Here is a 27364-nt window from a genome sequence, read left to right as displayed (position 1 = left end):
CAAAATAGGAGTATTGTCTGGGAGGGAGCTTGAGTGACTGTCTGTGTCTTGTCTGAGGGGGTGGTGACGTGGGTGTATACGTGTGCAGCTGTACCCTTAAGATTGGTACGCTCTAGGGTCACCTGGGTGGCTCAGTCAGTTAAGCGTCCGACTGTTGGTTTCAGTTCAGGTCATGATCTCACGGTTTCCTGAGTTCGAGCCCTACATCGGGCTCCCCGCCGACAGTGTGGAACCTGTTTGGGATTCTCTCCCTCTCTCTCTGTCCCTCTCCCACTCGCGCTGTCTCTGTCTCTCTCAAAATAAAAAAAATTTTAACATTGGTATACTCTGTTGTTGGTATGGTATCCCTCACCTTAAAAAAAATACAAAAAGTTAAAAACAACAAAGAACTAAAACCTTACATGGAGCCTTGGTGGGTAAAACAGGTGGAAACCAATGCCCATCCTCTTGCTTCCCACGTCGGGAGCCTCCTGGGGCATTTCTGCAGATATCACTCTGGAGGACACACTGGAAGCTTTTTCCCCGGAGTAAACATGGCCTCAGGGGCCTCAGTCAGGGTCCTGCCTCTGAGGGACACATCCTAGCTTTCTCTATGCCCTTGTCCCTCCCACAAGATGGCAGGTATTATGGGACGATGCAAATAATGTGGTCACCACCGAGCCAGGAAGCCCCAGAGCTGGGCAACTAGCTGGGACTTGGCAAGTGTCCTAAAACCTGATGTCATTTCCATGACAGGTTCCGTTTCCCTGCTGTAGTTTGCTGCTTAGGGCAGATAGGCAGGGGTGGAAATAATAGTAAGAGATAATTCTATCCCCACTTAACTTGGCTGAGCACTCGCTCTGTTCCAGGCATTGTGTCAAGTGCTTTACAAAGGGATGATTCTCCTTTAATCCCTGCAGCAGCCTTCTGTGGTAGGTGCCACTATTATCTGCTTTACAAATAACTTTCTCTATATACAACTGTTTTTATTCATCTCAGCAGTCAATTCATGTAGCTTGAGTTATAAAGCTCAGGGAAGGCAAGCAACTTGCCTTAGGTCCACACAGCTGATAAATGGTACAACTAGGGATGGAATCAAGGTCAGTTGGACCCTGAAGCCTTCCTCTTTCCTTTCACCAGGGTTTCAACAAATGTCTGCTGTGAACTGAACTGATGATAGAATCGTCTAAAAGGACCACAATGGGCTGAAATACTGACCCAGATCATTAAGATAAATGGATAGCAGAGAAATCACCACATTTAGAGGGAAAAATAGACAGTACAAGTACTGAATAAGAGAGATCTGCTTAGAAATAGCACACATGAAAAAGACTCAAAGGTTTACTCATCCATCCACCCATCCATCCACTCACCTATCCATCCACTCATTCATCTACCCACCCATCCACCCACCTACTCACCCATCCATCCATCCACCCACCCATCCATCCATCCATCCATCCATCCATCCATCCATCCATCCATCCACTCACCCATCCATCCACTCACCTATCCATCCACTCAGCCATCCATCCATCCACCCATGCATCCGTCCATTCATCCAAACCATCCATCCATCCACTCACCCATCTACCCACCCATCCACCCACCCACTCACCCATCCATCCATCCACCCATTCATCCGTCCATCTGTCCATCCAAACCATCCATCCATCCACCCATCCATCCATCCATCCATCCATCCATCCATCCATCCACTCATCCATCCATCCATCCATCCATCCATCCATCCATCCATCCACCCACCCAGAAACTTAACCACCAGGATGGAGCCCACGCCACCAGGTGTTTCATGTGACCACTATTATTGAGGTCAGCTGGGTTGTGTATATCCACGGTGTAAGAGGAATAAGCCAGGTTCAGGGAGGACACTCAGACAATCCTTCCACCCCTCCATCTCCCATCCCCTGCTGGTCAGATCAGTTCCAGGGAAGACTATTTTATCCCTGGTCCTCAGAATGAGAGGGAGCTGGTTATGTGTTGTTTTTCCAAAGAGCTGGAGTATCAGATTATGTTTTTTTTTTTTTTAAAGACAATTTTTTAGGAGCAGTTTTAGGTTCACAGCAAAATTGAGTGGAAGATATAGATATTTCCCATATACCCTGTGACCCCATTATGTACAGCCTCCCCTACTACCAAAATCTCGCACAAGAGTGGTACATTTGTTATAATCCATTTTGTTGCACAAGAGTGGTACATTTGTTATAATCCATTTTGTTACAATCAATAAACTTCTGATACATTATGACCACCCAAAGTCCATAGGTAGAGGCAGGTGGGGGGGATGGGTTAAATAGGTGATGGGGATTAAGGAGTGCACTTGTGATGAGGACAAAAGTCCATAGAGTCCAAAGTCCATAGAGTCCAAAGTCCATAGGTAACTGGGATTTTTAAAATTTATTTATTTTTATTATTTTTTAAACATTTATTTTATCTTTGAGAGAGAGAGAGAGAGAGAGCGTGAGCAGGGGAGGGGCAGAGAGAGAGAGACACACACAGAATCTGAAGCAGGCTCCAGGCTCTGAGCTATCGGCACAGAGCCGGATGCAGGTCTTGAACTCACAAACCATGAGATTATGACCTGAGACGAACTCGGATGCTTAATTGACTGAGCCATCCAGGCGCCCTGGTACCTGGGATTTTTGATGTGGCTTTGAGAGCTTGCTCTATGCTGGGCATTGTGATAATGCTTTTCTACAGCTACTGGTCACCTGAGCCAAGACTTGAACCCAGGTTTGCCTGACTCAAGTCCAGGCTCCTAACAGATGTGTTGCTAAGTGGCCTGATGTTTCGAGCAGAGGGATAAACACATGGGGAAGAAGTTTGGCCAGGACTAACCATCTCCAAATATTTGAAGGACTGTCCTAAGAAGGCCAGGCCAGCTTCTCAGGGAAATACTTGGACCAGTGGGTAAAACTTAGTGGAGGGGAATTTTGTCCGAGTAGAGGAGTTGCCATATGATGGTGGGGCTTAATTCGAGAGGTAGTGAGCTGCCCGTCCCCAGAGGTACCTGGGATGCTTGAAGCAAAACCCTGCCTTAAGGGAGGTTGGGTCATTCCACCTACAAGGTCTTTTTGACTCTCGCTTTGATAACATTTAGTTGTGTTCAACCTTTATTGAGCACTCACTGTGTGCCTGCCCCGGGCTAGGTGCTGCGGATGAATAAGCCCTGATTCTAGCCTTCAAGGGGCTTCCAGCCTATGGGCAAGGCAGCTCGTATGGTTCGAGTACTTGCTGACTTGCTGGCCATGGAGGCGCTCTCAGGCCTGAGGATCCTGGGAGCATGGCACAGCAGAAAGGAGCTGGGCACTAAGTGAGGGGAGAGTGGGTGTGAGGAGTTCAGGCCGAGGGGACCCCAGCTTGCTGGGCTCTGAGTCAGCCATCCCCCAAAAGGCCTGCTTCCTGGGGAATAGTATACCCTGTTCAGAGAGGGCCTCCAGGGGTCCTCGGGGCCAGTCCTCAGGCAGCGGGAGTAAAGGGCTTGCAGGGCACAGGCCTGCCATCCTCCCCTCTGCCTCTCTCAGCGTGTCCCCCTTCATCTAAGGGGGCTGTTACTGTCCTTCATAAAGCACACCCACTGCTTCCAAGGTGGTCACACTGTGGAGCAAGAATCTCCATTCAAGGAGGGCCTGTTGGACCTCCTGCCTGGGCTTTTAACTCAGAAGCCCGCTTGGCCTTCTGGCATGTGCCCAGAGACCGGGTGCCCAGGAAGGGTCTGAAACCAGAAAGCCTGCCTCATGAGGACTACAGGTATGGCTCCCTCCTGGCTCTGTACTTGCCTCCAGGTACTGGCCTCCACTACAGTCACTAGCACCCAGGGTCCCAGGTCTCAGAGGTGATGATGATGGCGATGATCTTGTCATGACAATAAATAGCGTATTTGGCACCCCAAGCTCTTAAGTGCTTATCCACTGCATCGCCCACCTAGCCACCCCTGGATCCAGTCTCCTATCTCAGGACCTGCTTCTTCCTCATGATTGACACCTGGGGTGGCCTCTGCCTCCACACCATTAGAATCTCCTGGGTAGCTTGTTGAGAATACACCTGTCTGGGTCCAACCCCCAGAGGCTCTGACCTTCTTCATCTGGGGTGGGGCCTGAATATTTGTGTTTTTAACCCCCGAGTGATTTGGGTCTGTTCCCTGGCCCGATGGAGCCAGTGATGTGTGCGGATGGTGCCCTGGAGCTGGTTCTCGAGCCAAACAAGGCTATTCCTGTGCCCTTCCTAGCAGAGTTCAAGATGAGCTTGGATGCACCAGGCCGGAGGGGCCAGCTTGGATGAGGCCCCAGGCAGTGGAGTGTGTGTGCGGAGGGGAGGGAAGAGGGCAGGGCCTGCAGCTTCTCATTTGGAGGTTGAGTGTGGAGCTAGAGTGAGGATTGGCCTGGCTCTCCCGTCAGGCCTGCAGACCAGGGGAGAAAATAGGGCTTGGGGGGCCACAGAAGTCAGTACCAGGGTGGTGCCCAAGGATTGCTCCCCAAAAGTATCTGGCCCTGGGGGCAGGGCAGAGGTGCCTCCAGGAGCCGGGGCTCCCCTCCAGCTTGCACAGGAGGCCTTGCCCCTGACCCACCTACCTCCCATTCTTCAAAAGCATGGCAGATATCACCCGTGATATTGTGATTTATAATAAGAAGCACGCATTTGGTCTTTGTCCTGGTTCCTGGCACAAGGCTCCTACAACCCTTGGAATTTCCTAAGCGATAAGAGCCATAAAAGGTGTCTTGATGCTCAGAAGAAATCCTTTCAGCCACACCTGGGTTTAAGTTAATGAAGTTTGGAAAACACCTAAGAATGGGGGCTGGCTGCCGGGGGAGCCAACCACGTGATTAGAAGTTTGGAACTTTCCGCCCCACCTCTGACCTCCAGGGAGAAGGGAGGGGCTGGAGACTGAGTTCAGTTGCCAGTGGCCGATAAGTCAGTCAATCAGGCCTGTGTAACGAGGCCTCCATAAATACCCAAAGGGACGGGATTCGAGAGCTTTCCGGGTTGGTGAACACCCGCAGGTGCGGGAAGAGAAGCTCCCAGCCCCTTCCCATGCACCTTGCCCTAGGCGGCTCTTCCATGAGTTACAGCCGTTTATAATAAACAGGTGATCTACTGAGTTAACTGGCTTCCTACGTTCTGTGGGCCACTCTCGCAAATTATCCGAACCCAAGGAACCTCTCTGATTTATAGCCAGTCGGTCAGAGGCACAGGTGGCATCCTGCAGTTGACCCTGGCGTTGGAGTCGGGGACAGTCAGTCTTATGGGACTGAGCCCCTGGCCTGTGGGATCCGATGCTCCTTCCGGGTCCATAGTGTCAGAATTGAGTTTATTGCTTGGTGGCGTGGAAGAAAATGCACACGGGAACTGGAGCCAGAATTGTACCATCTTTTCCACTGAACACACCAAATGTGGCGCCCACGAGCCCAGCTGATCACCCGCGGGGGTTCGCTCTGCTCCGTGGGTGAATCGAAAGTGGTGTCAGCTCTAGCATTCTCCAGTCAGGGGGGTGCCACCCCCTTCCCTGGCTTCCTCCCCCCCACCCCCCACTGCTCTCAACACCTGGCTCTGGTTCTGGCCCAGAGCATGTTCAGCGTGTGCTCTCTGCTGGTCTGGTCGCCAAGCCTTAGTTTCCTCCTCTAGGCTTCTGTTCTCACCGTGCTAAATGTGTTGGACTGAATGATCTCTTTTAGAACTGATATAAGATGCTAAAGTCTCAAGTTAGCCTGGGATGCTCTTAACACACCTCTGGTCCGGAGAACTCCTGCACATCCTTCAGGCCCAGGGGGAAATCGTCACATCTTCCATCAAACCTTTCAGACCTTCCCAAGCAAAATGAGCCATTCCCGTTCTGTGCTATCATAGGGCTTCGCACACAGCTCTGCTCCAACCTGTGGCCAGCAGGCACTGGCTGTTTTGGAATTTGGGACCCCTAGAGCCTCTGAATTCTTTCAAAGCGGGGACTCTGGGTGGGACTATCACAGTATCTCACAGGGCCTGGCCCAGAGTGGCCAAACGAATGAATGCACGCGTGAGTGAAGGATGCAACCCTCAAGTTCTTCAAGTTCATTCTCTTAACCATCGGCAAGCAGAGTGGTCAAGGTAAAGAGGAAGGGAAAGAGGCCTCCACGGTATCCAGAAAGCAGCTCTGGGTGCCCAGCTATCTTAGTCCTGTTCCACAGCTGAGGTAGGGCAATGGTGGGCACACCCAGGGGGACCTTAGCCACCTGGACAGGTCCTGTCCCCAGGACCCCAGGACCCCTGTCCCCAGCGTTTGGTCCTCTGCTGTGCTGAGGGTGGGGATGTGGGGACAGGGCCGAGGGTTGAGGTTGGGGCAGAAGGACCCTAACGAGCCAAGTTCTTCCCGCACCCAGCTCAGCTAGCACCTAGAAAGCTAGGTGTTCCCTGGACTCCCGGGACCCTGGGGGAAGGGGCCAGATTGGGCTCCTCCCGCCAGGAGAGGCTGTGCCTGGGACTAATTGGCTTGCCCTCCTTCCGATGCCGGAGAAAGTCTTGGCTAATTTGCCGGAACGCTCTAGTTAAATGCCAATTAGGACGTTCTGTCCACTGCTCTCTTCCAATATATTAATAATGTAATTAAGCATTTATTGCCTGCGCAAATTAAAAATTAACTTGAACGGACAGCCTGGAAAACTGAGGAAGTGACCACCTAAACAACCAATTTGCATCTCGTTCGCGAATCCGCATCTAAACACAGTCTAGGGTGCTGGGTTTGGCCTTCCAGTGAGGGGCCCAGCCAGCTGCCAACAGCTGCCGGCTGCTTCTCCCGGCCCGATTCCGCCTGATTCCTTCTGGCCCTGGCCTCCCCACCCCGATCCTAGGAAAGGAGGACGGGGCTTCCCCCCACATGTGCAGGAGGGCTTTCCGCTAAGTGGCCACCTTGGCTCTCAGCATCCCTACCCCCTTTTCTCAGAGGTGTATGGTGTGGATTTCAGGGAAGAGAGGCTACCGGGGGTGACTGGGGGAGGTGAAGCCCCTGCCACTCCCACCTAGGATCGATTTGTCCTGCATTCCAGCCCTGGAGATGGGAAGCAGATGGTGGTGGAACGGGGAGGGGAGGTAAGCAAGGAATGAGGACACCCTCCCTGCACCCAGCCCCGCTCCCCCCACCCCTGGAGATGAAGGGCTGGGTCCCTTGGAGAGACCTGGCAGGGGACAGAAGATAAAGCTCCCCGTCTCTTCTCTGTCTGACACGGCAGGCGATAACTGTTGGCTTTCCTCTCCAAAAGACCACAGGAGGCGAACTGGCAGGAAGGAGCCGGGCAGCAGGGAGTGGGCGAGAAGGGGGAAGGGAAGAAGCCTGAGCTGAGCTCGGCTGCTGGAGGGCAGCAGGGGCCTAAACTCAGGAAGGTAGGGACTCCGGCCAGCCCAGGGAGGGCCCTGCCTCCTCCCTGCCTGTGCCTGTAGAGGCCCAGCCTTCCTGCCTCTGCTGCCCATCAGTCTTCCCGGGTGTGGGTGCTACTTCCTGGCAGAGCCTGGGAGCTGGGGTGACATTTCAGGCAGGACCCTGACCGCTCCCCACCCCGGGGAGGCAGGCTTCTGCAGGGGTCGGTGTCACTGTCCCAGAACCATGGGACCTGGGCACCGGCCAGAGGCTCCCTCGCCTTCACTACCGTGCTGGCCCATCTCTAGCTCTCCCCTGTCTTCGTGCCCCCAGCACGGCCACCGCAGGGAGACGAGCGACACAGGCAACCAACGTTGTTTTAAACACTTTATTTATAAAAAAGTACATTTTTTTTTCCCTCAGTACATTTTTCAACTCATCATTTTTTTTTTTTTTATACAAGTAAAAGGGGGTGATGCAAACACCCCCCGGGTCAGAACCAGGAGAATCTGCTGGGTCGTCCCGGGACCAAAGACGAACACGGTGACGAAGAAACTGATGCCAAGGTAGCGCATCGCACTCGGAGGTGAGGGGTGGCAGCTTCTCCTGGATTTTGCTTCCATTTGTACAAAAAGAGAAAACCGTTTTTTTTTCTTTTTTCCGGCCAAGAATCCCGTTCCTCACAGCAGGAGTTAGAAGAACAGCACCAGCAGGCAGGGGGCTCGGCTGGGCCTTACGGTCGGGGCAGCAGCAGCAGCAGCAGCAGCAGCAGCAGAGGCAAGGCCTCGGGAGCCCCTCACGGCACCCGTAGCCACAGCAGGTCTCTTTGTGGCCTGGGAGGGGCCCACGTGCTCCTTAGCAGGAGAGGGCTCCTGGTGGCTTCAGAGGTCTCTGTCTGGGCCCCTGTCCTCCCAGGCGGGTCACCCACATCCACCTAACACAGTTCCCGATTCCTCTGCTTGGAGGGTGGCAGAAAAATTATTGCACCAGTGACTTGGGCACATGGAGGGGGCTGATGGGGGGGGGGTGTACGCCCGGGAAACGAGGCCCCCGTGAGTCTCTCTTACGGCCTAAGCACTGGGAAATCACGTCTCTGCTGCGGGGCTTTCGGCAGGACCAGCCCGTTCCTCTGCCGTGTCTGCGCGTCTGTGCGTGTGCACCTGTCGGAGGGGAGCGTGCCCCGTGTGCGCGCAGACTGGGCCCGAGGGGGCCGTGCTTGCCTGCTCGTGGTCACCGATTCCCTGCTGCTGCTTTTCGGCTCCTTCTGATGAAAGGGGACTCGGGATGGTTCGCTTACACGTTAGAACAATATCAAAATCTTAAAGAAATAGGGGGAGCAGGGGAGCAGGGTCGGGGCAAGAAGAAGGAGGGTAACAAGAGGCAGGGTGACAACGGGGGGAGGCCTTGGCACAATGAATACCAAGTTTATTTCATCTCCAGCAAAGGCAGAAGGCTCAGCTCATGCTGGGGGCACAAAGGAGAAGCAAAAGATCCTCATCTCTCTGTCGGGCCAGACCTCCCCTTTGCCCGCTGGCTGTGTCTGTGGGCCCGGCGGCAGTGCCCACCTTCCCGCAAACTCGGGGCGCAGAAAGCCCCATCTCCCCAGGCCCGAGCGCCGACCCCTGCCTGCCCCCGGTCTACCCTGGGCCCCTGAGGAGCGACCGCCCTGCCGGGTGTGCTGCTGCTGGACAAGGTAGGCAGGAGCCTCCCACGCGGCCCATGCGTGTGGCATGGATCCCATACTTTGTGCTTTGCTTGGGGGGAGGGCATGGAGGTGTCTTAACGGGGACTCAGGGCTTTGGCTGGGCCCAGGGGCCCTCCTAAGTACATCACATAATGAGGAATAGGGGGTGGCAGGAGGGAGACTTTCGGTTTCGTGGTTTCAAGGGGTCAGAGAATGCCTCTATCAGGGAGGCCCCTGGGATTTCCTCCTGCCAGGGGGTGGGGGGTGGGGCAGGAGACCAAGCAGAGGGGCCAGAGTGCCGTGAGGTGGAATGGGGCAGTGATGTAATATGGAAAAGGTCCTCTGCCCTGGGGCGACACTAATACTGCTGGGAGAGGCAGCCCGGCTCCTCCACCCCTCTCTGCCCTGTGGCTTGAAAGACCCCAGAATTTTCTCCCCCATCTCCACCCAATGCCAAGAGGGGAGAGCTGCCCCAGGGCTGGCATGGCTTCAGACTTCTGCTACGTGGCTACTGGGCAGCCAGGGCTGGGGCTGGGGCAGTGGGGGCCGGGTGAGGGTGGCCCAGCTGGTGGGCCCAGGGTCACCAGGGCAGAGACGGGGCTGGTGGGGGGGGGGGGTGTTAATAGCAGCACCAGGGAGGGGAGGGGAGGGAGAGGGCTGGGGCCTGGGGCTCCCTTGGGAAGCCTATGGCAGGGTAGGTCAGTGCCCGTGGGGCACAGAGTGGTCTGCTTCCCTCCCCCCGCAACACTTGCCATCCCACAGAGCCCCTGATGGCCTGGGTTAACCGGAACCCTAATGGGCAGGCATGAGCCTGCTCTCCCATCCCAGGGTCTTTCCTATCTAGAGTGCCCGGGGGGGACCGGGGTGGGCAGATGAAGGAACTGAGGCACTTTGAGCTGGGGGAACTGAGAGAGCTGGGTGGGGCCTGTCCCCCACTGTACAGACAGGACACCCTCGTCTTGGGTGACGGATGGGCCCCGGAGCCCCATTCAAGGAGGGAATCTGTAACTCAAAGGGAAAGCCTCCCCAAGGTCCCTCCCGCCCCATCCCAGAACGGAGACCAGGGACAAATGAGCGGGGAGTGGAGAGCAGGGAGCAGGAGCTGCAGAATTGGGATTCCTGGCTCCCCCATGCCCTTGCACTTTCTGGCAAGCCCAGAACATCTGCATTGGCCTTGGCGGGTGAGCCACCACCGACGCTCTTCAGCATCTGTGTCTGCAAAGCTTCTACCCGGTGGACTCCCTTCCCCGTGCCCTCCATGGTGGTGCTCAGTCACCTGTGACTCCTAGACAGCCTAGGGACCCCCTGCCCTGACTCCCCAGGAGAATCCAGACAGAGTTGCTAGCACGTGATAGAGAAGGGAGAAATCTGAGAACCTCCCATGCTGAAAGAAGCAATTTAGGGCCAGCCTGAGCTCCTAGGGTGGAGGCTCCAGGGGGCCCTGGTCTCTGCAGTCCCTGGAGGCTTCCGAAGGCTGTCCCCATCCTCAGCTGGGAGGGAAGAGGTGGGGCAGGGAGGGGTGGGCCTCGGGCAGTGTCCGGCCGGGGAGGGCCTGTGACCCCAGGGGAACGAGGGGCAGACACGAGTGGTGAGTGTGCATGTGGGTGCGTGTATGCGTTGGTGGAGGCGTACGGGAAGTGTGGGCCACCTAAAGTCCCACTATGTGGGGAGTAGATAGGGGTCAAGAGGACAGACACACCAGAGCTGGGCCAACTTCACTCTCTGCTGGCCAATGAGGACAAAAAGTGTAAAACCAACTTCACCAGGAGAACATACTGCCCAAGGCCCCCCCCCCGGTAGGGACCTCGATTCGATTCGCTTAACAAACAAGACAACCCTGGGTGCTTTGGAGAAGCCTCTCCCTGTCTCCTGGGTGCAACGACTGTCTAGAGCGGGGTCCCTAGCTCCTGGCTGCTCGTGGCAGGGGGTGTGGGCTCCCCCTCCCTGGGAGAAGAAGAGCGGCATCCGGGGGTGGCTTGGGGCTTTTCCTCTCGGAGCCCCTCAGCCCTCCACCCCCAGTGGAAAGAACACAAATTCCAGTGTCGGGGGGCCGGGGAGGGCTGGCTCCCCAAACCCTGGAGGGACGCCCAGGTACACAAGACGAGAACAGGGCTCCCCACAGAGAGGGCAGGCGGTGGGGGGAGGGCGGGGGGGCGGGTGGTGGCGGTGGTCAGGGGAGGGAAGGTACAGCGACACCAAAGCCACAGTGAACACAACACCACGGGGAGGGCGGGGGACAGGGAGGAAATCAAAACAAAGCCAGGTCGTGTCTGCCCTGGGCTCCCAGCTCCCCGGCAGTGTGGGGCTGGCTTTGGGCAGCCGGGCGAGTCTCTGTCGAGCTCCTGGAGGAGTGGGTGAGTGGGGGAGGGCAGGGGGCGTGCGGGTGGGGGCCGGGGAGAAAGGGGAGCCGACGGAGGCTCCGGAGAGGGAGGCTACACGTACCACTCCTTCTTGGAAATGAAAGACCCGTCGTTCTGAGAAACCATGTTCTCGGCCAAGTCCAGCTGCTCAGGGTCATACTGGTAGCCCAGAGTCCGGTCCCCGTAGCCGTCCTGACGGGCCTCTGCCTCATCCACCGTGAAGTAGGGCCGCTTGGCGTCCTCGTCGTATTTGGGGTGGGGGCCGCCCACCTTGCGCTCGCCCCCTCCGCCGCCCTCCTCCTCCTCTTCTTCCTCGTAGCTGCTCCCGCCCAGGGGGCCGGCCTTCTTCTCATCGTCCGAGTCATCAGGGTACTGCAGGTTCTGGGCCATGGGCGGGTGGTGCTGGGGGATGCCCGCCTTGCTGTAGCCGTTGCCATACACGTGTTTCTTGGTGCTGTAGTCGCCCTTGAAGGTGTGCCTGCGCCGGCGCAGGGCGACCACGATCCCGCCGACCACAATCACCACCAGCAGGATGCTCCCCGCCACGCCCCCAATGATGGCTGTGGGCACCGGCCCGGCGCGCCGCCCGTGCTCGGGAGGAGACGGGGTGTAGGGGAATTCTGGGTGAGGAAAAGACACGGAGGGGGACAGTGTCAGTGACTGCTCCTGGGGGTGGGGGCGTCAGCAGGGATGGCAGGGAGGGAGCGAGGCAGGGGATGGAAAGGCCAGGAAGTGGGCCCAAGGCCCAAGGGCGGCTCCAGTTCCACAGGCCCCTCGGTGCCCCAGCCCTCCAGTGCGCCGCAGTATTGTGGCTGAAGCGGGCGACGAGGCAGAGAGTCCCGGAGCCCCGGAGGCTCCATGCTGGCTTTCTCCTTGGCTGTGGTGCCAGCCTGGATCACCCCCATTAGTGGAGCCCACCGTGGACCCAGTGTCCCCTAGCTGCCAGTCGCCATCACGGCACCTTGAGAAACAAGTATGCTGTTAATTTCTAGCCAATGCACCAGGCAACAAGTCTTAGGTTAAATAGCTTGCCTGTGGCCACCAGCCAGTGATTGACATTGGTTCTCTTGCACGGAAACGCTGTGCAAACGTCCCCAAAAGTGTCCGACGCCTGCTGCTCACTGGGTACCCCACGCCTGATTTCACCTGCTCCCAGGGCACAGGGAAGAGGGCGGGTTCCCAGGCTGGCCCCATAGATGCCCTGTGAGTGCCAGAAACCAGGGCTGTGGCTCTCGGCTGCGGTCTGGCCCTGAAGGGCAAGGTGGGTGCCAGGGGTGCTGCCAGCCTGGGCTGTGAGCAAAAAGACACTCAGCATGGCTATGCAGAGAGGGGGCACGAGCGCACGTGAGTTCACGGCCACGATGACGAGTGGCGTCACCAGGGAGCGCGTGCCCGGGCACACCCTGGCCCGTCACGGCGAGCCTGCATACCTGTGCTGATGCGATGAACGTATGTGTACGAACATGTGCGCGCTGAGGACAGGGCGGAAACAAGAAAGCAGGAAAGGTGGAAAGGAGGGAAAGGAAGTAGGTGGGAGGGAGGGAAGGCTGGGCGGGTGACTGCCCGCGCTGTGGTCAATGCTGCCCGGAGGGGAGACTGAGGGAGGCGGTTCCCAGCACCACCACAGGGTGGCACCGGAGACCACGGTTGGCCCCGGTCAGGAGGCACAGGTGGGCAGGTTTTCCAGGGAACCTGGGAGGGCTGCTGGGCTATTCTAGGCCCTCCTCTCTTTAGGCCAGGGTAAAGGTGTATGGTTTGGGCATTTGTTCCGGTCCCTGGGAATCGGTTTCTGCCAGCTCACTCCCTGATTGAGCATCACTCATTCCAAGGGAATCCTGCTCCTCCTATGGGCCCACTCCCTCCTCCCAGAGGTAAAGCCGGCCCACTCCGGACATGTGTGTGAGTGGGTGGGGTGCTGGCAGCAGCAGGCAAGAGCAGGGCAGAGGCTCTAGAAGAGAAGAGGAAAGGACTTCCGGGAGTCCAGGCTGGAAGGGCTGATGAAATCACGGGGGCCCCGACAAGGGGAGGCGATTTGCCTGCGGTCACATGGCTGAGCAGGGACCACCCAGATGCTCCCGTTCCCGGCCTCTCCACATGCAGGAGTTGGCAGAGAAACACAACCACTTGTCACCACTGTGTCCTCAGTGTAGGTCACCGAGTGGCTGCCCAATAAATATTTATTGAATATTTGTCCTCACCGCTCACTTCCAGAACGGTTTCCGTGGAACCTCAAGCTTCTCCTGCTTCACCAGGTCTGTTTACTGCCTTTAAAAGGGCTGCACACCTGCTCCCCAGGAAGTGGGAGCTGCCTCCACAAGGCACACCCAAAAGGCAGCTAATAGGAACCTGGCCTCTTCCATACTTTCTACCCGTCTGCTCCCTCTTCAGTTCTCACCCCATATCTGAGTGCTCTCTCCTCTGTACAACTGCCTCATTGCTTCACCCATATACCCACCCATCCACTAATCTGTCCATCCATCTATCCATCCACCCACCCACCCGTCCACTTATCCATCCATCTATCCATCCATCCACTCACTCATCTATCCATCCATCCATCCATCCATCCACCCACCCACCCATCTATCCATCCACCCATCCATCTACCCAACCATCCACTGATCCATCCATCCATCCACCCATCCATCCATCCATCCATGCATCCATCCATCCATCCATCCATCCATCCACACATCCATCCATCCATACATACATCCACCCATCCACCCACACACCTACCCATACATCTATCCCCCCACCCATCCCCCCACCCATCTACCCATCTGTCCATCCATCCACCTATCCACCCATGTACCCATCTACCAATCCATTCATCCATCCACCTATCCAATCAACAATCCTCTATGGAACATCTATTTTGCTAGTCACAGGATACAAAAAACTCACAGCCTATCTGGGGAACGAAATGACACCCTTAGGGATGAAGCCGCCCGCAGACAATCAAGGACAGTGGCAGAGAAGTGCCTCAGGAATGCAGGGGAAAGAGGGCACTGTGGCCTGGAGTTAGAAAATGTTTCTCAGAAAGACTTAAGCCAAGCCTTGAAGGATGGCAAGGACTTGGAGAGGCCAAGAGAATAAGAAAGGTATCCAAATGGAGGAAACTCCGTTTCCTTTTAAGTCTTTCCATCAAATCTTGTTGACTTCTCCTATTCAATTTCTTACCACTTCATGCCAGGTTTTACTGTAGATTCCTGAATCTCCCACCTTCATTTGGTCTCTGTTCTCTTTCAGTCACCATCCACAGTCACCAGGTTAATTTCCATTGCGTACACACTGCCACTCCCTTTCTCAAAGACTAGCAATAACGTCCCTCCCCACTGCCTGCCGGACCACGCCAGTCTGGGCTTCAGAGCTTTCATCGTGCCACTTGATCTTGGCCTTGGCTAACTCACCATCCTTGCTGTCCAAGTTGATTCTTTCCTTCAAGCCTTTGCTCATGCTGTTCACTCTGCCAGGAATGCCCTTCCTCATCCCCTCGTGCCCATTTCCGTTCTTCAGTCCTGTCTTTGTGCAGCCTGGCCTTCTCCAGCTCACACTTCCCTGTTCCCTTTTGAACTCACACTTCCAGCTCACACTTCCCTGTTCCCTTTTATGTATTAACGGTCTACACATCTCATTCTAGTAGAAACAATACCCAATTCCATTCCATTTGTCATATACTGATCTATGATGGTAAAGCCTCTGATGAAACACCCTGTAGTAAATGCAAATCAGGATCCACCACAATTGGCTCTGGTCCTTCCACCAGTTTTCAAATGGCTAAAGTTCTCTCCCGAAGGAGCGAGGAGAAGAGCTGGGGAAATGGCGGACTCATGATAATTTGGGACTGCTTCCATTCAATGTGTTACAGTTGTGTGCAGTAGAAGTTCCATTATATTTATTCTTATGCTTTTTGCACCAGCAGAGACCCAATGAAAATAAAGCTCTCCTATGTTTTATTTGAATAGATTGAATTTTTTGGACCCCACTGATCACAGTATGGTAGTTTACTACCCGTTTCATGGGCGTGGCTTGTGTCCCAAATTAGTGTATAAGTTTGAATTTAAAGTAAATCTAGAATCTGACCATTTCCCACCACCACCACCTCTCTAATCCTACCATCATCGGTCACCTGGATTATTGTAGTAATTGCCTAACCGGCTTCCCCGATTCTACCTTTTGCCTCTATAGATGATCTTGAATCAGGAGCCACAGAGATCCTGTTAAGTCTGAAGAGCTTCAAATGCTCTACACGACCCGTGCCTCTGCTCTCCACCTCTGATTCCATCTCTTGCTTTCCTCCTGGCTCACTCGGCTCCAAACTTCCTCAGGGCCTTTGCACTGGCTGCTCTCCACCCCGGAAGACTCTGCTCCCATGTCTCAGGTTACTCCTTCACCTCCTTCAGGGCCTGGATCAAACTTCTCATTGACATCACCTTCTCACCAACGCCTCCCCTGACTGCCCTGTTTAAAACCACAGCTCACAAACCCCACCCCTGTACTTGGGACCCCTTGACCTTGCTCTTTTCTCCAAGTCACCTTCAAAATGACTACGTAATTTTTCAAATGTATTCTATCTGTTTGCTGTCCTCCTTCTGTGCTAAAACATAGACTCCAGAGGGACAGGGACAGGCCACTGCCTGGCATGTGGCCGGAGTTCAAGAACATCTGTTGAATGAATTGTGTCAAGGCAAAGCTTGTCTTAGAGCTGAGCCTCTGGGTCCCCCTCTAGGTCCTTCTGTTTCACTTTTCTTCCCCCGAGTCCTAAGGGAGTTTACCCTTCCCTGGGGTTCTTTTGGGACCAAAGGGAACCCTGGTTATCTGCTTTAGGGCCAGGTCTGCCTAGAGGTAGACAAATGGCTGAGATGACTGTCCAGCATTGCAGACTTCCGTGTGAAGATGCCATATGGGGACCTCATTCATCTGCAAGGAGAGGCGGCTGCTTGGTGTGGAATGAAGCACCCGCCCGCCCCCTCCGTCCTTCCAGCTGTCATGGTCAGCTAGTAGTTCCTGGGGCACCAGAAGCAGAGCCTCAAGGGCCTCTGCTGGCCGGGGAGAGAAGAGCTGGGTGGTGGGGTCTCACGGGCCTCCCTCACATTGTCTTACAAAGCGGGCAGCTCAGCCCCCTTTCCTGAAGGACTGCAGCCTCCACTCTGGGATGGCAGGCTGGCCGGGACCCTGGGGGCAGTGGGACCTCTGCATTCCTTTGGGGCCAAGGTTTCCTGACTGGGACGGGTGGGCTGGTACAGGGGCTTTGGATGGATCTGAGGTGGAGGGCAGGTTAGGGTTTATAGTCTGGTTCTGGGCTCTGGAGGAGTTTTAGCGTCAAAGAGGATGTTTGGGCTTGCTTCTAGAACCAACGCCTGGTGCTTCCTCAGGCAGGCGGGAAATGCTCTAGCATCACGGGATGAGGCCGGGAAGCTGCTGGAACTACAGCTCCCAGTGTGCAGTGCAGGGGCCGCAGGGAGAGTGGGAAGGCCCGGGGTCAGACAGCTGCAGCAGCTGTGTAGGCCACGGGGCAGGGCCTCGTCATGCCGGAGCAGGACCGAATCCTCCCAGGGGCGCAGACACAGCTGTCTGTTCAGGGGCTCCCCGACACACCCTGCCATCTGCCCGCCCGCAGAAAGGCACGTTTGCCCATGGCACAGCCAGGGTTCCCGTGTGCCCACTCGGCCTGCACATAGGCGCTCGTCTGCTTGCGTTTACACGCTCAGAGGCATGCGCCCTCCGTCCCAAAAGGACCCCGAAGCCCCACCAACACGCGGTCACAGGAACACCCGGTCTAAGAGGGAGGAGCCCTGTTACCTTCACCTTCAAGTGGTTGTCCCCAGTGGATGAACCTGGGGCTTCCCGGAAATGGGAACTGGGCCAGACGCTTGCACCACAGTGGCCTCCCTGCTCTGCTTCTAGAGCAGCCTGGATACTCTTTTCCCAACAGCCCCCGTCCCAGGGATAGATGCTGCCCCATTTGGCCTTTTTCATCTGGTCAAGGCCGTACCCTGAGCGCCCATCCCCGCCTTTCACATTACCCCTGGAGGGAGAAGGGAAGGAAAGGAAGCTCACTGGGTTGTTTTGTGACTGTTGGGCTAACCCCATGAAATTGCTCTCAGTACTCAGATCTCAAAAATGGGCCTGTGTGAGGGCCCCGGGCCCCATGGACACGTCCACGCCAATTCTGGGGAGTCTGTCTCTTCGTCCTCATGACCACAGCCGAGGCCTGTTGCTTCCCACTAGGGACATCCTCACTGTACAGCCCCTCCCAAACGCTTGGTCTAAACCACCTGCCTCTCTGCTGAGAACCCTTGAGAGGCTCCCCTTTGGCGACACAGAGAAAGCCCCACTCCTTACAATGCTCCCACCATTCTCTTCCCACAAGCTTCCCCTGCCTGGGGACCCCCACCCTCCATCACTGCCCACTCATCCTTGTAGGAACAACTCAAATGCCACCTTCTCCAGGGTCCGGGGCCCTGAGAAGCCTGTGCAGGTGAAGTGCCCCGCACACGCGTGCCCTGCACACGCACGTGTCTCTGGCACACACCCTGCGGCCCGCCTCCTCCCACCCCTGCCCCGGCTTCTCTTCATTTTCCTCTCCAGATGCGCCCAGGGCAAAGCTATTACCCGAACGGATGGCCAGAATGAAAAATTAAATTTCCACTTATCCGTCTCGCTGACGCATTCCCTCCTGACCAGTGGGGCTTGGAGCACAGGGCATGGCTGTGCCCCTACAGTGGGCCCCCAGAGAACGTGATAGGCACCAGCTGATGTGGGACAAGGGCCGGTGGTGTCAGCGGCTGCTCGGAGATTGGCTGTGAGCACCAGAACACATGGCTGTGAAAAGGCTCAGGCTTCCCGGCTGAGCCGTCTTGCGGGCCCGAGAGGTCCTCCCTCGGGAGGGCCAGCTAAACGGCTCCCGGGCCCATCAGTGATTCAGTGGGCACCACGCGTCCCTGGCCTCTGCCTAACTGGGCTGTCAACAAGAGTGTCCTCATGCAAGTCACCTGCGTGTGACTTTGCTTACCAGCCCTGTCTCTCTCTGTGCCTCCGGGGAGCACGGGAGGCTATGTCGCATGCGTCTTCCAGCTGGAGCCCTGGGCAGCTTGGCCCGCCTGCCCACAGGCCAGCTAGGCCTGACCACAGATCCCACGCAGGGCATCCCACTGCTTCCATCAGCCCCAAGGAGACGGCCCGCCTCCTCCACGGCTGGCTTCGCGTCCTCCCTTTCCTCTCTTTTCTTTAGCCTGGGCCTGGGAAGTGCCCCCTTCCCTTCCTCCTTGCTCCTGGATGCCATTGAGTCCCTGATGAGCAGCGTGCATTCACAGTCATCCTGCCTCCTCTCCAGCTTTGGGAGAAGGGAGGCCCCGACTTAGCTGGGTAGCGCCACCTGGCCCCATTAGCCTAGAAGGGCCTCTGGCTGGTCCACTCATGCCAGGGGTAGGATCACGGGAGATCACTGCTCCCGCTTCTTGGCCCCCTCCCCTGACTTCCCAGTCAGCAGTGTCTCCAGCCAGCGGAGTATGCATCTGGCCTGAGATAAACATATGATCTCTGTCATACAGACTGGGAAGCTGAGACTCTGAGACGTGAAAGCGACACAGCCAGGAAGAACTGCTACGTGACCACACTCAGGCCAAGTCTGACATGGCCCCCGTACGACACGCCTCCCTGTGGCGTGGTTATGCTCCCTTATGAATACTCCTCATCCCTGTCTGTCCCATGGCCCCACGGCCAGAGCTCGGGTACCCATGAGGCTCTTACTGAGCTTTGCCCAAATTCTCTCCAGGAGGGGAGAAGTCTGTGCTTCTGGCCCTCCCCCTCCCCACCGCCCCCAACCCTAGCCTGGAGGACGGGCTGCCGTAGCTTTTCCCAGGCTCCACCTCGGACGCTTCTACTACTTCTGGTTCACGGGCAGGGAGTTGACCAGTGTGAGCGCCACGGGCAGGGAGTTGAAGAAAACAGCAATCGACAAGTGACTCCACCTCCCCCTGGTGAGAGTGGGACGGAACGGCCCCGAGTGTGACTGCACAGGTAGGTGCACACCCTGGACAGCTCCTTTTGCCGCTGTGCCTCGGATGGACCCACACATGAGGTCTCCTACTTCTGGGACGCGGGCCCGGAGCCGATGTGTCTGTAGGGCTTGCCCAAGTCCTGTGCCTGGAGTCCAGCAACCACTGCCCAACTTCCCAGACTCCGGAGCCCGGCCCAACATCTCCCTGAGGTCACTTCCTGTCCATCCCCCCAGCCGCATGACACCCCTGCCCGTCCCAGGTGTTTCTTTCTGTCACTTTCTTTTCCTGCAACTACCTCAGCCACAATGTTAAAGACACTCCCTCTTCTGGCTGTGAAGCTGTGATGGCAAGTTTACCTCTCTCTTGGCTTGTTTTGATCCTCCCATTAATAATGATAATGACAGGGGCCAAGATAATGATCATAGAGCAGGGGCCATTTATTGACAGGCTGGTCTGCGCTAGGTCCTTGGCCCACATTATGTACATTCCGACAAGAAGCTTTCAAGGCACCTCGAATTATGCCCATATTCCGAGGAGCACTTGTCCACGTCCCTGCTGTCTGACATTAAGACCCATGCTCCCTTCATGGCCCACATGAAGGCTCCCCCAGGACATCCTAGCTCTTTGCTCCCTTTGCCCTGAGAGGGTCAGGCGGCCGAATCTCTTCATCTGCACCGACACAGAGAAAAATGCAGGGAAGACAGCAATTCAGGGCACACAACCACCATGGCTCTGGGCTGTCTCCTTGTATTTCCTCCAGTGTCCCTGCTTGAGGACAGCCTCACCCTCCAGCCTGTCTGTGTGGGTTTCCTGAACTGCAGGAGCAAATGAGCTCCACCTCCAAGCCCAGCCCCACCAAGCCGGCATCACAGGACCTGGGCAGGCTCTAACACCTGTCCCCCCACCGTTCCCCCCCCCCCGCAACAGCACCCACTTCCTCTCTGCTGGAACCTCTCTCTGATCCCTCTCCGATCGGGGGTCACCCTGTTTCACACACAGCCTCAACAGAGGAAAGAGAAAAGCAAAGCAAGGCCAGTGGCCAGAGCTCAGGAGAGAACCAGAGGAAGGGGAGACGGAAACTTCCTGCAGTGACCTAGCCCCAAAGGCAGAGCAGTGGGTGGGGAGAGGCAGGACAGGGGACAGCTTCCTACCTGTGATATTGACCTCCACCTGGCCCGAGCGGGTGCCGATGGGGTTGGTGGCCTCACACACGTAGGTCCCTGCCAGGCTGTAGTTGATAGGCCCCCTGAAGAAGAGGGTTCGGTTCTGGGCCTCCACGCCCTTGGGGAGAGAGCCATTCAGCCTGCAGGGATGGGGAGACATGGCAGTGGGTTATGACCCTCCAGCCCAGAAGCTTCCCCGGGTGTCACCCAGCCTCCAAGACTCCCAGCCCTCTTGCTGAGTTGATAGGCAGGGTCTGTCTTGGACGGAGTACCAACAATAACCACAACAATAATCTCTTGCGTTTGGCAGATTCCCATTATTCGGCATCTCACGCTCATGTCCCAGCACTGAGATGTAGACAGGCCGGAAAGGGACTGGTCCCACTGAACAGATGAGAAGCTCTTTGAGTTCAGGGTCAAAGAACACAGCTAGTAAGTGACAGAACTGGGGCTCTAGCCAGGTCTTTGGCTCCTGGCACAGTGCTCTCCCAACTACGCCTGGTTCCTGGTGTTTGGTCATTGGTTTCCTGGGTTGCTAGTTGAGAATATAGATGTTCGGGTTCTCACCCCAGATCTACTGAGGTTGAACTGCTGGGGCCACGGCTTGGAGATCTGTATCTTAACAAGCTGCTCAGGTGATGAGATGTGACCCATGTGGAGGAATCGTGCTCCGGTACACTATCTCATTTTCTTGCTGGGCATATCATAGGCCATTTTCCTGGGGGAGACACAGGGGAGCCTCCTCCTGATTTTCGATGTCACAAAGCTATTATTCTGTTGGACCTAGCAGCTCCCTGGTACACAGAGCCGAAACTGGTCACTTGTACCTTCAGATAACACTTCTGGCTCCAGAAAGTGGAGGGTGAGAACTAGCTAGGGCAGGCCAATGCCTTCTACTTCCAGGAAACAGAGTGTAGACAATGTGGGCAGCCATCTCCTGGCCATCCATGTCAACCCGCTTCCTGGCTTCCCCACATCCTCCTTTCTATGCGTCCCATCCATCTTTTCTCTGGGAAGAACCTTGGCTCAGGCCATCAGAGCCGGCTGGAGGGGCAGACAGGACCCTTCGAGAGCCAGGCTCAAAGACTGTGAAGCCAAGAATGGCACGGCGGGGTACGGGGCAAGCACTCCACGGACGCAGGCATTCTGGGGTGACGGCTGCCCCCTCCTTGACAATCTGGGGGTGCTGGAGAGAAGGAACGGGAACAAAGAAAGATCTGGGATGCTCCAGAAAGCCAGCTTCCCTGGGGACACCTCGATAAAAATAAATACCGGGGGCTGGGGTGGGAGTGACTCAGACTGAATCACCAAAGGAGAACGACTAGATTCTTTATTAGGGGGGAAGAAGGCAGGCGGTTGATGAGGGGATCCCCCTCGGGCAGAATGGTTTGTCCCACTGACCCTGATGCTGTCGTGGCTGGGGTCTCTCGCAGCCCCTTCCCTTCTCACTGAGAATCCTGAACCAAGACCCTAACTTTCTCCCCACGTAATGCTCCTGGAGGTGGGGTGGGGTGCCTCCCTGTGACCAGCTAGGCACCCTGCAAGGCGACCAGCCAGCCCCAGAGCACTTACGTGGTCCAGTGGTAGTCGGTGGCAGGGGGGTTAGCATCGGCTTTGCACGTGAGCTTCACATCCGTCCGCTGCAGGTACCAGTTCCCATCAAACCCCTCGATGGTCACCTCGGGCTCGTCTGTGGGGCAAGGGACGATGTTTGAGAAGGGTGAGGTCAGGAGAGCAGGGCTTGGGGCGAGGGAGTGAGCCTCAGATGGGGCAGGGGTGGAAGGGGCAGTGACATGGAAAGAGCTGGAAGACGGGGAGGGAGGGGGGAGGACCCTCGGAGCAGAAGCAGCAAGGGAATGGAGGAAGGAGGAGGACAGATGGGCACAGGAAGGACATGGGGAAAAGAGAGGGGGGAGGACAACGCACCCCTGAAAAGAGAAAGGGAGGGGAAGGCTGGGGGGCGGGCAGGAGCAGAAAGGGGGCAAAGGAAGCAAAGGAAGAGAGATGGGAGAAAAGGAGGAGGGAGGGCTGGCAAGAGTGGGGCGGTAGGAGGGGACAGCAGCACCCCCCACCCTGAAACCCGCCTGCGCCGCGCCCTGCTCACACTGCACGTTGAGGGTGAGGCTTTCCCGGAAGCGGTCCATGTGGTAGTTGACGATGCAGGCCAGGGTCTGCTGGTGGGCTTCCCGGCTGGGCACCAGGCGGTAGCGGCTAATGACGGTCACCGTGCCGTTGGGGTTCCGGATCTCTTGGTACTCCGCCTCGCCCTTCAGGCGCGTTTCCCAGGACACCACGCTGGGAGGCTTCCCGTTGGCCGAGGTACAGGTGGCCACCAGGACCTTGTCATCCTGCCCCTTCTTGGCTCGAAGCACCGTCTGGGTGCCCTCTACCCAGTTGGTGGGTTTGGCTGCGGGGAAGCAGAGGGAGCCGTGGGGCTAGCGCTACGGCTTCATCCAAAGTGTGCTGGCCCAGGAGGTCACCCTGGCCATCCCTGCCTCTGAGCTGTGCCCAAAGCCCCTCCCAGCCCTTCTCATGGGGACTGCTTCATGTCTAACCTGTGTCCTTCCTGCCCTACCTGGCACCCCCTTTGGTCAAGCGGAGGCTTTCCTGGAGTCTTGGCGTGCTCAAGGCTGGCGGCTCACGTGGCCCTTTTCCTTACCGTGGTGTCGGAAGCTTCTGCCTGCTTCCCGGTCACCCACAGAGTACCCTGTGGTGGGGCTTCCAACCCGAATCGTGACCCTCAGCTCTGTGCACAGCTAAGGCCTTGCACCCAATCCCGAGTGAGCTGTGGGACAGCCTGGCCGGAAGGGACCGGAAGCTTTGGGAGCATGCCAACCAAGGAGACTGTCTGGGGCCACCGAGGCACACGATGAGGGTGGCCAAGCCCCAGGCCACGGGCCTCTGCACGAGCAGGGAGAGGGGGGTGAGGCCAGCTTACCCATTACAGTGAGGTTGAGCTGGCTCTCTCGATTGCCGGCAGGGAAGGTGGCGAACTCGCAGATGTAGACGCCCTCGTCCTCCAGCTCAAGGCGGGAGAGGCGGATGGTGCCGTCGGTGAAAGAGGGCCGCAGGAATTCTACGCGCTCACGGTAGGGAGCCAGCACGGAGACGCCCATGGCGGGGTTGTAGATGGCCACATTCTGCTTGGAGCCGTTGGTGGCCTTCTGCCACGTGACCTGGGTGATCTTCACGCCGGGCAGCGGGTTGGCGAAGCTGCAGTGCAGGACCACGTCCGTGCCGATGAAACCGTACATGGAGTCGTTCACCTGGACCACCTGGGCGTGGGCGCCTGGTCAAAGGAGCCGGCGGGACTGGTCAGTGACAGGCACGGCCGCCCGCACCCCCCGCCCCCGACTCCCTGTGCACCTGCTCTTTTCTTTCTACCTCTTGTTACTCTTGATTCTGATCATAGGAATAAATAATTGCTTGTTACTAAAGCACTCTGGAGGATGCTGAAAAAGACCGTGATCCCCACCACTCAGAAGGATCACTGATCGTCTTGTAGGAAATCCCTTCTTTTATTTTTTTCTCGCTATATTAATTTCTCGATCTCCAGGTTTCTCTGCATAACCATCTTTTTTTTAAGACGAAATCAGAATGATACTGTACGTATTGTTCCATAGCTGCCTTTTCGTCTAGCGATGCATTACCCATAGTGCTCCATTGGGCAGTAAATATATACCTGCACCCTTATTTTTAATAAGGGGCGGGAGTCGAATGCACTGCTTTCCCTAGGAGCCATCAACTGCCTCACCTTCCTGGGCCTCAGTTCCCTTCTGGCAAATGGGGCATAGAATCCAGTCCTCTACCTCACGGGGTTGCTGGGAGAACCAAATGAGACTAACGAGAAAGTGTCAGGAGGCAGGAGGCGCTGACCATGCGGGCTCACGGTGGCCACCATTATGCTCCCCGCCATGGTCTTCTCCCTCAAGGCGGAGTGCCCGTGCCCTGGGGTGCGCTGGCTCCGTCCCTCTCACGGGGCCCGGGCCGCTCCTCAGAACATGCCATGTTTCCATGTTCCCTTCCTCTCTCTCTCCCTCCTCCTATCACTCCTAGACTCTTGCTCGTGCAGTTCCCTAGAAAGCCCTAGAAGGCCCTTCCCCCTCCTTCCCCTATGGATCTCCCACTCAGGCCACCTCCTTTGGGAAGCTTCCCAGATCTTCCCTGCACGTGTGAATCCAGCCACTTCTATCACAGATCTTTTCTGCCTCCGGATGTGGTTGTTCACGCCTGTGACTTCTCCGCCAGCACAGGGTCTGTGTCTTTCCCAGTCGCCCCAGCCCCAGTGCCCAGCCCAGCATCTGGCGCACAGTAGGTACTCAGTAGATAGCTCTGGCCAGGCAGACTGCAACGGAACCCATGGGAATAGAGATTTGCAAGAAGGAGGGAGTGATCAGTGGCGTTGGATGAATGAATAAATTCCCCCCAGTCTCCTTACTGATTGCTTTGTTTCACTAGAATGGCTTGTTTGAGCTTTTCCCTGACCCTGAACGCAGGGCAGAGACCCTCCAGCGGGTCTCTCTGGCCCAGGCTCTTTCTGGAGCTCTGTTATTGGCCACGCATCTGTACCCTTCATATTGTCGTATCCTTTCTTTACTCAGTTTATTGAGCACCATCGATAATATCAATGCCAGGTCCTGCACTGACCTAGAGGCGGGGGGGATGGCCTCAGTGGCTCCCCAGGGGAGTGGAAATTCGGGGCTCACCTTTGCCTCTGCATGGTGGAGGCACAAAAGCAGGGCACACTCCTCTGAGGGCTTGGAAGCCCATGATAGGTGAAGGCTGTCCCCCCCCCACCCCTCCCCTAAGGAGGGCACAGGCTGTGTCCCCAGGGTCACTGCGGTGTCCTGTGTGTACCATACAGCAGATACTCAACAATTTGCTGAATAAATAGATCTTTGGCCCCTTGTCATGCCCTGAAGACTTCCCCAGTGCTCCCTCCTTCTTTATGCCTATTCACATCCATGCAGCCCTTCGAGGCCCACCTGGGAGTGCCCCCACCCCTACCCCTCCAGTTGTCCCCCTGGCCGGTGTGTGGGGTTCTGACATGTCCTTGGGCAGAGAGCACCGTGGGCTGGTGGGAGTACGGGAGGAAGCACCCACCAGGGAGGCAGGAGGGTTGGGTTCTGCTCAGCCCTATTTTGAGCTGAGACCTTGGCCGGTCACTTCCCCCTCCCGAGCCCTATCTTCCTCCTCTCTAAGAGAGCGGGCTGGACTCCCCAGTCTTAGTGGTCCCTTCTGGGCCTGAGTCTGATCCCCTGAACCGCAGCCCAGCCTTGCTGAGGCCCCACCCCAGATAGAGTCCCATGGTGAGGTCAGCGGGCCAGACAGCCCAGTGCTCCTGCTGACTGGCCAGCTGGCAAGCGGCTAAGCCCCAGGCCCTCCCAGGAGGATAAGTGGGGGGGTGGGTGCTTCCCCCCCCCCCCCCCCCCCCCGCCTCCACTCACCAACCTGCTGGAGGTTGCCCAGCAGCTGAGATAATGTGGGTATAATTGGGGAACTTTCACCACACAAAGCCAGAAACAGGAAAAGCCAGTTGGGAGGGCTTGGGCCATAGGTTGTGTGTGTGTGTGTGTGTGTGTGTGTGTGGTGGGGGGGGGGTTGGCGTGTGGGCACCAGGAACCATCTTGGGATTGGTGCCAGGGCATGGGGGAGCCTATAGCCGGACATAGCCCACCAAGCCTGCCACGGCGACCCCCTCCGCCTCCCCACCCCCCGCTCCCCGCAGGTGTGGGGACAGGCAGGCTTCAGCGGCCGGCACACACACTGCCATTCATTTGCTGCGTCTTCAGCAGTGACCTCACCCTTCAGAGCTGTGAATGCCAGGAGCGAAGATCGCTGATAGTGGCCTGGGCGTGGGGGCGGGGCGGCCGCTGCCAGGGGCTCGGGCACCCTAGCGGCCCCGTCTCATGCATCGGTGCCTCACCAGGCCAAGGAGGCCTTCCCCACCCTAATGTCTGTTTTGGGGTTAAGGCCCCTCTCTCCTCTCCAGTGTGGCTCTCCCAGAAGCAACCCCACAGGGAGCAGTAAGGAGAGTGCCTGGGGTGTCCACCCACTGCGCACAAAGTGGGTTCTCCTGGCCCTTGCCCCTTTTGCGCTAGTGAAGAGTGGGCAGGCCAGAGTGGGAGAGGACCTCTAAGGTGCAGGCAGACTTATTCTGGTGTTCACCTCTCCATCCACAGCCTAGTGGGCACGAGGGAGCTTTTGGAGCATAGGGTTTGGGGCCACTCCCTGACCCCAGAGGAAGTGGGAGGCGCTGGGGCCACCGGCAAGGTCTGAAGACCCTCCTTAGCCCTCCACCCCACTCCGGGCTAAGGGACCCAGAGCTCTTGCTTCTGGCTTGGGGCTTCCCGTTTTTTTTTTTTTTTTTTTTTTTTTTAATGAGAGAGAAAGAGAGAGAGAGAGAGAGCTTACGCGTGTGTAAGCACAAGCACGAATGGGGGAGGGACAGACAGAGAGGGAGAGAGAGGATCTCCACGCTGTCAGCTCAGAGTCTAACTAGGGGCTCGAACTCACAAACCGGCAGATCATGACCTGAGCCGAAATCAAGAGTCGGACGCTCAACCGGCTGAGCCACCCAGGTTCCCCGGGGCTGCCAGTCTTGGACCGAGGGTACAGGGTTGGGGAGAATGTCCCTCATTCTTTAGACTGGTCAGGTTGGGAAACTTTCAGAGAAGGGGGGCAGACCTCCAGGGTCTGGGTGCGGCAATGAATGGGAGAGTGGGGATCCCCACTGAAAAGGCAGAGAAAGGGCTGGATCAGGGCAGGAACCCAGGAGGAGGCCCCTCCTCTGTGCAGGAAGAGGTAGAACCATAGGCCTCATCTGG

The 27364-nt window shown here is 56.9% G+C and overlaps 1 protein-coding gene and 1 long non-coding RNA gene across 5 annotated transcripts in view; one reads left to right on the top strand and one right to left on the bottom strand.

Moving 5' to 3' along the window:
• LOC147576927 (uncharacterized) overlaps positions 1-7910 on the top strand; it is a 253624-nt gene extending 245714 nt beyond the window's left edge. The window contains exon 8 of the long non-coding RNA XR_015241302.1: positions 7788-7910. This is a non-coding gene — a long non-coding RNA (uncharacterized LOC147576927). The remainder of the gene's footprint in view (positions 1-7787) is intronic.
• Positions 1-27364, bottom strand: part of NECTIN1 (nectin cell adhesion molecule 1) — a 93970-nt gene that overhangs the window by 23846 nt on the left and 42760 nt on the right. For 3 of the 4 annotated variants that reach the window (XM_086678872.1, XM_086678875.1, XM_086678876.1), the window contains exons 2-5: positions 23476-23826; positions 22642-22944; positions 22110-22227; positions 20526-20677 (exon numbers count right to left, since the gene is read on the bottom strand). In XM_086678872.1, the coding sequence (XP_086534998.1) occupies positions 20526-20677; positions 22110-22227; positions 22642-22944; positions 23476-23826 (924 nt within the window). Of the gene's footprint in view, positions 1-7698; positions 11989-20525; positions 20678-22109; positions 22228-22641; positions 22945-23475; positions 23827-27364 lie in introns of those variants that run through there. The other variant, XM_086678874.1, reaches the window with a different exon arrangement.

Source organism: Puma concolor, chromosome D1 (genome assembly GCF_028749965.1).
Source record: "Puma concolor isolate L17-30 chromosome D1, mPumCon1.1.hap2, whole genome shotgun sequence".
Classification (NCBI taxonomy): Eukaryota; Metazoa; Chordata; class Mammalia; order Carnivora; family Felidae; genus Puma; species Puma concolor.
Note: the sequence above shows the minus strand (reverse complement) of the source record. Positions and strands in the feature narration are given on the sequence as shown.